At 36.5% G+C, this 13182-nt stretch overlaps 1 protein-coding gene across 4 annotated transcripts in view; it reads right to left on the reverse strand.

Annotated features, from left to right (window-relative positions):
- Nucleotides 1-13182, reverse strand: part of HERC2 (HECT and RLD domain containing E3 ubiquitin protein ligase 2) — a 238590-nt gene that overhangs the window by 187246 nt on the left and 38162 nt on the right. For all 4 annotated transcript variants that reach the window (XM_045795317.2, XM_045795319.2, XM_045795318.2 and 1 more), the window contains exons 5-7: nt 5201-5420; nt 1658-1758; nt 986-1142 (exon numbers count right to left, since the gene is read on the reverse strand). In XM_045795317.2, the coding sequence (XP_045651273.2) occupies nt 986-1142; nt 1658-1758; nt 5201-5420 (478 nt within the window). The remainder of the gene's footprint in view (nt 1-985; nt 1143-1657; nt 1759-5200; nt 5421-13182) is intronic.

The raw sequence follows: 13182 nt of genomic DNA on the forward strand, positions 1-13182 counted from the left end.
TGAACCATGTAGCCCAGAAATACCAAAAATTTTAAGAAAAAGTTAGGTAGTACAAGAATACAGTAAATAGTAGATACAACATCAAATATGTGTTAATCCACTCTTCAGGTTACCAGTCAAACTTCAGGTCCACAGTATGCTGTTAGTTTCGTTTGGGGGGAATCAAATATTATATGTGGATTTTCACCTGTGTGGGGACTGGCACCCCTAATCCCCATATTGTTCAAGGATCAACTGTAATTCCAAGCCTATTTTCAGGGCCCCCAGCCCTAAACCTTGTTGCAATGCCTTCATCAGCAGGCTAGAGAGCCTAACTCACAGCCTATTGGCATAGAGACCACAGGTGTCCCTGCATACTGGAAGGGGCACAACAGTGACCAAGGGCAAAAGGAATGAGAAAACACTCACTTTTCCTTTAATTATGTCCTTGCTGCTGAATTATGTCTTCAGTACATACATTTTCTTTAAACTTAAAAACTCTTAACAAAAATACATAGCACCCAAGACCAGAGTTCAATGGCTTTCCTTACCGAAAAATAATTAACATTCAAAAAATTTTTTACACTAATAAATAGATGCAGGTTTAAACATTTTGATCTTGAGTAGTTGTTTAATCCCACATTGTCTATTAAGACCACACCCATCACTCAGAATGGTAGCATCCACATTCTCACTGAGAGGCCCACAGTAGGTGCTCAAACACTTTATGAATGACTAATTCCCAAATCATAAAATATCTTAAAAAAATACATTACAAAAGCATCTTTCATTTTCCACCTGATTCAATATGATAGCTTCCTGGGTCTAATTAGAATATCAAAAGCAAATATTTGAAAATCTAAAAACCAAGATCTAGAATCAGAGAGCTGAGGACAGGCTGGAAACACATACCAAAAACCTTCTGCTCTAAAGAGAAGAAGGTTAAGACGAGACTTTGACTTGTTAGAACCATTCATGTAGTAAAATGTGAAAAGAAAGAACTCACCCTGTCACGACAGATCTGAGGAACCTGGTTGCTCTCTCTACAACCTCCAGCCACACAGAGGACACCGTGCTCTCATCGAAAAGTGAAGCCTCAGGCAGGGCTCTCAAGGCATCCAAGGACTCCTGCAACAGCTCGCTGCAGAGATCCGCATCCTCCCCTGGGCACACACACACATCAGAGGAGAGTACCCACTCCTCAGGCAGCACTGACAAGTAAAGCCCTCCCCACTTTCCCAGAGGGGCCTTCTACCCCACCATGTAAGAGGATGCCACTGTCACATTTCTAATCCCTCACTTTCCTCTCAACGAGATACTCTAAAAACTCAAGAGATTAAAATTTAATACAAGTGCCCCAAAGTCAGTTTTTTATTTTAGGACTCTCCCCTGTGAAATTCTAACTTCTTGTTCTAGAAAATAAATCAGCAGTGATGCACACTGCAGTGGTTTACCTGGAATGTATGCATATACATATTTTTTCTTTCTTTCTTTCTTTTTTTTTTTTAAGAGAACGGTCCTGAAAAATCAAACAGACCGAAGTCCCTCATTCTACAAAAAAGAATAATGAGGCACAGAGAGAGCATATGGGATCAGCCCAAGGACATGTGGTGGCAGAACTGAGAAGACAACCCAATTCTCCAGATGTGGGGAAACAGAACACTCTGGCCCCACATACCTGACCGCCAGGCCCTGCGTAAGAAGGCGAAGGCAAAGGAGAGAGCTGCTCGGGATCCAACTCTTGCAAGTCCTTCCACTCCTTTGCCTGTGGGCCGGGAACTGTGGACAACACACACAGGAGTTGTGATAACTGGTCAGTCAGAGGAATGTGCAAATACTAAAATAAAGTAAGTAACATTGAAGGATCTGTACAAAAATGTGATCAACAGATTTCTTCAGACAGCAGGATGACAATGTGTGACTTTTAGTTTCATATATAAAAACTTTTATCAAATGTCCTTTGTAAAGGAAGTTTCCTCCTTTCTCTGGTAAACAGAAAATAAACAGATAAATACATAAATGGGAGGTTAAAGGTCATGTAGTAAAGAAAAGGCAGTTCAGGAACACACAAATAACAATACAACAATGCCTAGGACTGCACACAGAGCTATGCAATCTGTATTTGCTTTGGATTCTTTTAGGTATATGGGATGACCAGGAGTGGAGACCCATGTATCTGTCCTATTCTCTTTTGCCCTCATCTTGCTAAGCTTATCCTCTCCTGAATTTAGTGCTTATCATTCTCATGCATCTTTTAAGTTTTTTACTACTTATATTGTAAAGTTAATGAGATATGCATGTTTAAAGAAGTTATACAAATGGCATACCATAAATATCATTCTAAAAAAAACAATAATGTAAAAAGTATACAATATAAACTCAATCACGCTTAGCAAGTCATTTTATTTTCAACTTTACACTGTTGAGTATTTCTATTATGTACCATATTCTTCAAACTTACTAAAATTTGCTTTCACAATCAGGGGGAAATGCTATTAAAAATGGGTAATGAGGGACACCTGGGTGCCTCAGTCAGTTAACTGTCTGCCTTCGGCTCAGGTCATGATCCCAGGGCCCTGGGATGGAGCCCTGCTTCGGGCTCCCTGCTCAGCGGAGAGTCTTCTTCTCCCTCTGCCCCTCCCCCTGTTCGTGCTCTCTCTCTCTGTCAGATAAATAAGTAAAATCTTTAAAAAAAAAATGGATAATGATATAGAATGATCATCCCAAGATACAGCGTCAAGTAAAATTAGCAGTGAAGAATGTGGGGACCCCAGAGAGACAGCTAGTATGCACATCTATGAATCTTGAGCTTAGGAGGGGAGCTCATGAGGAGACACAAAAGACCTTAATTATGACTGCCTCTAATAAGGGGACTGAGTGCCTGGGAGACGGGAATAAGGAAATTTAAACTTTATTTCTGAATAAGAAATACAGCAGTCTTTAAAACAGAAAGCACACATGCTGAGTCTATTCAGATGAGGTAGGAGGAGCCCTCACCAGGAGAAAACTGCTTCAGGAGATACATGAAACTGGGGTTCCCCTCAGGCAGTTGTAACCTTGGCCCTAGAGAAAGAGCCCAACAGTCCTACACCTGTACAGTGTAAGGACTGCTAAATCTTCACTAAGTCACACTCTGTTTTACAGATACTCAAAAAAAAAAAAAAAAATAGACTGGACTGATACCCATCCACACCAGTCAACTATCCAAACCATTGCTAGTTAGTAAAACCCACCACTATCCAGTAAGTTGAGAAATGAGGAAAAGAAATCTACAAAAATTTAGAAGATATCACTATACATCTAACAGAATAACTAAAACAAAGAAGTAACAATACCAAATGCTGACAAGGATGTGGAGAAACTAAACCACTAATACTCGCTGATGAGACTGTAAAATTGTACAGCTATTCTGGAAACAGTATAGCAATGTCCTACAAACCTAAACATAAGACATAAGAACTGAACTCCAGGGCATTTATTCCAGAGAAATGAAAGAGGTTCACACAAAAACTTGTGCACAAATATTCATTGCAGCTTTATTCATAATACTCAAAAATTGTAAATAACTGAATAACCTTTCAGTTGATAAATGGTCAAACAAAATTAGTTCATCCATGTCATAGAATTCTACTATACTATGATGATACATGCAACTAGTTGGAAAAATCTCAAGGAGATAATGCTGACTGAAAAAAAGCCAAGGTTACATAAAAGACATGAAGAACAGATTAGGGGCCACCAGAGGATAAGGCAGAGGGGAGGGGAAAGGAGATGAGTGTGGTATAAAAAGGCTCCTTGTCCTGTACTCTGTGGCAGTGGTAACAGAAATCCACACCTCTGATAAAATCATATGGAAACACAAGCATACATGCATGCACACACAGAGCTGAGAACATGTAAAACTAAGGAAATCTGAGTGAGAGAGGTAATCTGTACCAAAGTCAGTATCTTCATTGTGATAAAGTATACCACAGTTTTGCAAGTGGCTACCACTGGGGGAAAGTAGGTGAAGGGTATAAGGAATCTGTAGTATTTCTTACAACTCCATGTGAACCACAGTTATCTCAAAATACATATTTTTTTAATTTTAGGAATTTGATTTAGTGAAAGGCAGACTCCAATTAATCCATCAACAGTCATGTCACCACAAAGAAAAAAACACAGAGAAAAATCGGTTGGGATCTCGGCCACTTCCGCATCTTAGAGAATTCAGTCTCATTCAACAAACACACACGAGCGCTTAGAGAGTCTTAGAATCTACCACCCTCATATGCAGAATCCCTCTCTGATCAATGATCACCACAAAGGACCACTCACTTTCCAGACAAGAAGGAAAGAAAGGACTGTGCTGCTCGCTATCACCACATGGGTAGGAATCCTCTGTCACTTAGTTTATCTTAAAACTACTATCAAATATAGGACATGTAATGTGATTTCAACTAGATTTAAGAAGGAAAAAAAATATGAAATGTGCTACATTTAGCCCTTCTTGTCTCCAGGTAACAAGATGATAAGGTTTTTTGCCCCCTGCTTCTTTCTGCCCCTGTACTTCCATGTGCTCTATAGGGAATAAAAGTCAGTATTACATTACAAATAAAACCAACTCTTCTTGCTACATAAAGTATGAGTTATATCTAGAAATCTTTTAGTCAAGCCTTCTGAGAACAAAACTGTGATAGACAGCTACATTTTGGAAAAATAAAACTTTATACAAGCCTTAAGCATTCTAGTTAATGTCTCAGAAAATCTGCTGATTTATACCAATATATTAAAAACAATATACCTGAAAGAATCTCTTATATAAAAGAGTAAGAAAATCACATTAGGAAGAAGAAAAAAGGCATCTAAACTAGCCAGGCACTAAATATCATGATCTGACTATTCTCCATCCAGTAGCAAAATAAAACAAAACAAAAAGAATGTAATATTCAGACCCCGTTTTCAAAAATCTAGACATCCTTACCTACACCATCGCTGGCTTCCACAGTCACTAACAGAAAAGGGTTTTAAAATAATGGCACAGATCATGAAGCATAGTCTGTTAATCTGAGCAAATCAGCAAAGCCATTCTCTAGATTATATGAAACATACAAAAAGGGAAAGCAAGAACAAAATATCATAAAATGAAAAATGGGACTATACTGCAAGTTGTACTTAAACTTTCCTAAACAAAACAGCCTGCGTTTTATATTTTGCTGGTAGCAAGATTCCGTATTATTACCTTTTTTTGTCCATAGGAGGCAAAGAAATGCTGCTGCTTTTCCACTTAACTTTGACATTCTCCTGGAAAACAGTTCTATTCAAGGCAATGAAATATCGTTCCAAGATGACCAGCCTCTGCTTGAGTCTTAGGGCTGAAAGGGTAGTAGTGGCTGACTGGATGGCCAGAGCTTGCTGCTCTTTAACCAACACAGAAAGACATTCTTTCAATTCATTCACATCTAGAAAACAGGAGAAGAAAATATCCAACCTCTCAATATCTTGCCTATAGTTTGTTACAATGTTGATAAAATGGATAATAGCAATAATATGTAACACCTGAGTACTTAATATGTGCCAATAAATGGTTGTAAGCACCTTACATATCATCAAGAGGTAATATTGTACATAGATTTTAAGGAGCAGGAAACTGAGGCACAGAGAATTTGCTCAAGGTGACCCAGAGGATTACGGCACACGAGACAGACAACTCTTAGCCACCACTGTATGCTGCCTCTGTAAAATACTCTGTTAAAGCTTTTAACACAAAATTATAAAGTCAATACTTCTCAGCAGCACATTTCTTACACACAGAAAAATTCTACCCATTGTATTTATGTTACATAACCAAACTCAAAATAAAAATGTTTCAATAAAATTGCCCAGCATACAGGATTCGTGAAAGGTAATACACTTACTGGAATATTTTGGAAGAAGATAAAATAATTACAGCTGACCCTTAAACAACACAGTCTTAAGCTACACAGGTCCACTTATACACACATTTTTTTCAATAAATATATTGGAAAATTTATGGAGATTTGCAACAATTTGAAAAAACTCACAAATCACAAAGCCTAGAAATATCAAAAAAATTTAAAAGTGAGGTATGTCATGAACGCACAAAATATATGTAACTATTAGTCTATTTTATGACTTAGTACCATAAAATCTATTATAAAGTTAAAATTTATCAACACTTATACATAAAAATACTTACAGCCTCTATAAGGTTGAAAGAAATGTAAACAACCCTAAAGATGCAGTATTAAATCATAACAGCATAAAATTAACCACAGTACAAACTTAATGTAATGTACTACTGTAATAATTTCATAACCACTCCTGTTGCTATTGCAGTGAGCTCAAGTGTTGCAAGTATCCACTTAAAATACCACTAGATGCTAACCATCTCCACATGAGTAGTTGTGTCCAGTAAATTGTGTATTACAGTTAAAAGTGATCTCTACTAGTTCTCATATATCTTTCATTGTGTTTAGTCGAATACTGTAAACCTTGAATAACACCATGGGATGCATACATAGTGCCACTGATGATGCCGGACATGCACCCAAGAGGCAGAGAAAAGTCATGACCTTACAAGAAAAGGTTGAATTGTTTGATAAATACTATAGATGGAGGTCTACAGCTGTGGTTGCCTGCCATTTCAAGATAAATGAATCCGGTATAAGAACCAATGATAAAAAAAGAAGAGGAAATTCATGAAGCTGACGTAACAGTCACACCAGCAGACACAAAAACACTGTACTTTCTGCGAAATACCTTTTTATGTAGTATTGAAAATGCAGCTGTTATGCGGGTGCAGGATTGCTATAAGAAAGGAATACCTATAGAGACTCTAATGTGATTTGAGAAAAAGTGAAGTCATTATATGATGACAACCTAAAGCAAAAGGAAGGTGAAGATCAAAAGCTGGAGAATTTAATGTCAGTAAGTTTGGTAATTTCAGAAAAAGATTTGACTTAAAAAATGTCAACAGGAGGGGTGCCTGGGTGGCTCAGTCGTTAAGTGTCTGCCTTCGGCTCAGGGCGTGATCCCGGTGTTCTGGGATCGAGCCCCACATCGGGCTCCTCCGCTGGGAGCCTGCTCCTTCCTCTCCCACTCCCCCTGCTTGTGTTTCCTCTCTCGCTGGCTGTCTCTCTCTCTGTCAAATAAATAAATAAAACCTTAAAAAAAATAAAAATGTCAACAGGAGAAGCCGCTTCTGCCAATCAAGAGGAAGTAGACAAGTTCCCAGATGCCATGCAGAAAGTCACTGTGGAGAAAGAATACATCCTGCACAGGTTTTTAATGCAGATGAAAGTGTCCTATTCTGGGGGGAAAAAAATGCCACAAACAGCATTTATTACTAAGGAAGAGAAGTGAGCACTAGGACTTAAAGCAGGCAGGGATAGACAAACTGCACTGTTTTGTGCAAATGCAGTAGGTTTACGATCAGGACTGCCCTTGTCTATAAAGCTGCTAATCCCCGAGACTTGAGGGGCAAAGATAAACACCAAATGCCAGTTTTTTGGTTGTCCATCAAGAAGGCACGGATGAGAACCCCTTTTCTGGAAAAGAAAGGGAACTATTTAGTAACAAGAAAACATATGAAAGTACAAATCTCACTGGCAAGATAAATATATAGTAAAGGTAAGTGATTAATCATTTACAAACCTAGCATAAAGGTTAAAAGACAAGATTAGAAAAATAACTACAACTACAATAACTAAGAGATACACAAGATAAAAAAATGTAAATTATGACATCAGAACATAAAGCATGGGGGTGAGGGTAAAAATTTAAAGTTTTAGAATGCTTTCAAACTTATGCTGTTATCAACTTAAAATAGACTGTAATAAATATATATCATATGGTTTCACTCATTTATGGAACATAAGAAATAGGAAGATCGGTAGGAGAAGGAAGGGAAGAATGAAGGGGGGGTAAACAGAAGTGGGAATGAACCATGAGAGACTGTGGACTCTGGGAAACAAACTGAGGGCTTCAGAGGGGAGGGGGGTGGGGGATTGGGATAGGCCGACGATGGGTATTAAGGAGGGCACATAGTGCATGATGCACTGGGTGTTATATGCAAATAATGAATCATGGAACATTGCATCAAAAACTAGGGATGTACTGTATGGTGACTAATGTAACAAAATAAAAATTATTAAAAAAATAAAAATAAAAAATAAAAATTAAAAAAACCTAAAAAAAAATGGGGATGTACTGTATGGTGACTAATATAACAAAATAAAAATTATTTTAAATATATATATATATATGTAAGGCTCATGCTAACCATAAAACAAAAACCTATAGCAGATACATAAAAGATAATGATAAAGAAATCTAAGCATAATAATAAAGAATGCCATCAAACCACAAAGGAGGAAAGAGAAAAAAGCAAAGGAACTACAAATCAGCCCGAAAACAATTAACAAAATGGCAATAAGCACAAACCTACCAATAATCAGTGTACATATAAATACAGAAAATTCTCCAATTAAAAGATGGAAGGGCTGAATAGATTAAAAAACCAAGATCCATCTATATGCTGCCTACAAGAGATTCACCTTCAGACATAAGGACACAGACTAAAAGTGAAGGGATGAAAAAAGATATTCCATGCAAATGACAACCAAAGCAAAGTGGGCGTAGCTATACTTGTATCAGACAAAACAGACTTAAAATAAAGACTGTATAAAAGCCAAAGAAAAAGAAAAGCATTACATAATGATAAAAAATGATTTAAAAAAGTCCACCCAACAGAAGACATAATATTTACAAATATTTATGCACCCAACATAGGAACAAATAAATATATAAAGCACATCTTAACAAACCTAAAGGGAGGAAAAAAATATCAGTACAGTAACAGCAGGGGACTTTAACATTCTACTTTCATCAATGAATAGATGATCTAACCATAAAATCAATAAGGAAATATCACCTTAAACTATGTATCAGACCAGATGGACTTAACAGATATATACAGCAAAAACAACAAAATATACTTTCTTCTCATGTCAACATGGAAATTCTCCAGGAGAGATCATATATTGGACCACAAGAAAAGTCTTAATAAATTTAAGAAGACTGAAATCACATCAAGCACCTTTTCCGACCACAATAGTATGAAACTAGAGATCAATTACAAGAAAACTGGAAAATTCACAAATACGTGGAGATTAAACAACATGCTACTTGGCAACCAATGCGTCAACCAAGAAATCAACAGAAGTCAGAAAATACCTTGAGACAAATGAAAAGAAAAATATAGCATACCAAAACTTATGGGATATAGCAAAAGCAGTTCTAAAAGGGAAAGTCATAGGGGGCGCCTGGGTGGCGCAGTTGTTAAGCGTCTGCCTTCGGCTCAGGGCGTGATCCCGGAGTTATGGGATCGAGCCCCACATCAGGCTCCTCCGCTATGAGCCTGCTTCTTCCTCTCCCACTCCCCCTGCTTGTGTTCCCTCTCTCGCTGGCTGTCTCTATCTCTGTCAAATAAATAAATAAAAAAATCTTTAAAAAAAAAAAATAAAAGGGAAAGTCATAATGATAAATGCCTACATCAAGAAACAAGATACATCTCAAATAAACTAACTTTACACCTCAAGGAACTACAAAAAGAACAAGTTAAGGGTAGAGTTAGTAGAAGGAAGGAAAAAAACAAAGATCAAAGAATAATGAAATAGATAATAAAAAGACAATAGAAAATATCAATGAAACCAAGAACTGGTTCTTTGAAAAGATAAAAAAAAATTGACAAACAGGTAGCTAAAGTCACCAAGAAAAGAAAAGAAAGAAATAAAATCAGAAATGAAAGAACAGATGTTACAACCAATACTACAGAAATACAAAAGATTGTAAGAAACTACTATGAACAATTATACACCAACAAACTGTACAACCCAGAAGAAATGGACAAATTCCTAGAAACATACAACTTTCCAAGACTGAATAAGAAAGAAACAGAAAATATGAAAAGATTTAATCAGTAATAAAAACCTCCCCCTCCAGGTGGCTCAGTCGGTTAAGCATCTGCCTTCAGCTCAGGTCATGATCCCAGGGTCCTGGGATAGAGCCCCACATCAGGCTCCTTGCTCAGTGGGGAGCCTGCTTCTCCCTCTCCTTCTGCCTGCTGCTCCCCATTTGTGCACTTGCTCTCCATCAAATAAATAAATAAAATCTAAAAAAAAAAAAAAATCCAGAAACAGATGGCTTCACTGGTGAATTCTGCCAAACATTCAAAGAAGAATGAATACCAACCCTTCTCAGACTCTTCCAAAAAACTAAGGAGGAAAGAACACTTCCTAATTCGTTTTATGAGACCAGAATTACTGATATCAAAGCAAGATAAGGACACCGCAAGAAAAAAAAATAGTTACAGCCCAATTTCCCTAAAGAACATACACACCAAAACCCTCAGCAAAATATTAGCAAACTGATTTTGTCAATATGATCAACTGGGATTTATTCCCAGGGATGCAAGGACAGTTCAATACCCACAAATCAATCAACATAATATACATCAACAAAATGAAAAATAAAAATCATATGATAATTTCAACAGATGCAGAAAAAGCATCTGACAAAATTCAACATCCATTTAAGACAAAAGCTCTCAACAAAGCAGGTATAGAGGGAACATACTTCAAGATAATAAAGGCCATATATGACAAGCCCACAGCTAACACTGACTTAACACTGAAAAGGTGGAAGCTTTCCTCCAAAAATCAGGAACAAGACAAGACGTCCACTCTCACAATTCATGTAACAGCAAATTTTTCATCAGAAACCATGGAGGACAGCTGAAAGCAACAAAATATTTTTGAAGTGATGAAAAAAAAAAGAATCATCAACAACCTAGAATCTAAAATCTAGCAAAAATGTCCTTCAGGAATGAAAGGAAAATCAAACATTCTCAAATGAAGGAAAACTAAGAAAATATATCATCAGCAGACCTACACTAAAAGAATGGCTAAAGGAAGTTCTCTAAACAGATTGGCAACAATAAAAGGAAAACCTTGGAGCTCAGGAAGGAAGAACACTATAAGTAACATAAGGGTAAATACAACAGGCTTTTCTTCATCTCTTGACTTTTTTCTAAATTATGTCTGAAGTTTCAACCAAAAATTATAATATTGCTAAATGTGGTTATAAATACATGCAACAAAAATATTTAAGGCAATCATATGAGCAGAAAAGGATAAAGGGACATAAAGGGAAGTAAGGTTTCTATATCTCAACCAAACTGGTTAAATGACACAACCAGGAAACTGTGCTTGTTATGTATATATAATATATTAGACAAATCACTAAAAAGACTACACCAAAAAATAAACTCAAAAACACTACAGATTAATCAAAATGGAATTCTAAAAATGGTGAAGTAAAGCACAGGGAGCAATACAAACAAAACAAAAATGAAAAAACAGAGCAAACAGAAAATATATAAAACAGCAGTCTTAAACTCTAATTTATCAATAATTACATGAAATTCAATGCAAAGTCTAAATATGCCGATTAAAAGACAGCCACTGGTAGAGTGGACAAAAAACATAACTCAACTATATTATATCTACAAGGAAGTGACTTCAAATAGGCAGATTAAAAGTAAATGCATAGGGGCGCCTGGGTGGCACAGCGGTTAAAGCGTCTGCCTTTGGCTCAGGGCATGATCCCGGCGTTACGGGATCGAGCCCCACATCAGGCTCTTCCACTATGAGCCTGCTTCTTCCTTTCCCACTCCCCCTGCTTGTGTTCCCTCTCTCGTTGGCTGTCTCTATCTCTGTCAAATAAATAAATAAAATCTTTAAAAAAAAAAAAAAAGTAAATGCATAGAGGGGCGCCTGGGTGGCTCAGTCACTTAAGCATCTGACTCTTGATCTCAGCTCAGGTCTTGATCTCAGGGTCATGAGTTTCAAGTCTTATATTGGGCTCCATGCTGGGTGTGGAGCCTACTTTAAAAAAAAAAAAAAGTAAATGGATAGAAAAAACAAAAAGCATGCAAACAGTAATCAAAGGAAAGCAAGAATGGGTATATTAAATAAAGTAGATGTCAGAGCAAAGATAATTACCAGGAATATAGAGCAACATTAAAAAATAAGAAAATGGTCAATCCACCAATAAGGCATAACAATTCTAAATGTGCATGCACCAAACTGCAAAAGATGTGACCAAAAAAACAAAAAACAAACAAAAAACCTATTTATACAGTCTTAGAGTTGGAGACCTCAATATTTCTCTCAACATCTGACAGAACAAGGAGACAGAAAATCAGCAAGGATAGGAAAGAACACAAAAACACCACAACCAACATCTAATCAACATTTAGAACACGCCAGCCAACAGCTGAATACATAATCATTCACAGCAAATATCAAAACAGATCATATCCTGGGCACAATACAAACCTCAACAAATTTAAAAGAAGTGAAAGCATACAGAGTATGTTCTCCAAAACAATGGAAAGAAACTAGAAATCAGTAACAGAAAAATACTGGGAAAATCGCCAAACTCTTGGGAACTAAACAACACACTCTTAAATAACCCATGGGTCAAAGAGGGAGGGAAATGAAAAATATACTGACCTGAATTAAAATGCAAATAGAATACATCAAAATGTGTGGGGAAAAAAGCTAAAGCAATCATGAGAGAAATGCATAGTACTAAATGGGTCATTTGAAAAATGGGAAACTTCCAAATCAATAAATATAAGCTCCCATCTCAGAAACCTAGGAAAAAACTAACAAAATAAACCAACAAGTAAGCAGAAAGATGGAAATAATTAAAAGCAGAACAATGAGAATGAAAATGTAAAAAACAATAGAGAAAAATCAATGAGACAAAGAACTGGTTCTTTCAAAAGATCAATAGAACTGTCACACCTCTAAGCAGGACTGACAAAACACAAAAAGAGAATAAACATAAATTACCAATATCAAGAAAGAAACAGGATCTACATATAATTAGAAGCTACTAGGGAACAACTCTACACATATAAATTAGACAACTTAGACAACTTTGAGATTCCTCAAAAAATACAAACTATCTCAACTCGGCAAATATGAAACAGATCATTTAAGTTGCCATACAACTATTTAGAAAACTGAATTCATAATCTTAAAAATCCCAAAAAGGAAATCACAAGGTCCAGACTGCTTCACTGGAGAATGTTACCAAATATTAAAACAGAATTAACACAGATTCTAAACA

This window comes from Ursus americanus, chromosome 28 (assembly GCF_024610735.1).
Source record: "Ursus americanus isolate L20-20 chromosome 28, mUrsAme1.1.p, whole genome shotgun sequence".
In the NCBI taxonomy this organism is placed as follows: domain Eukaryota; kingdom Metazoa; phylum Chordata; class Mammalia; order Carnivora; family Ursidae; genus Ursus; species Ursus americanus.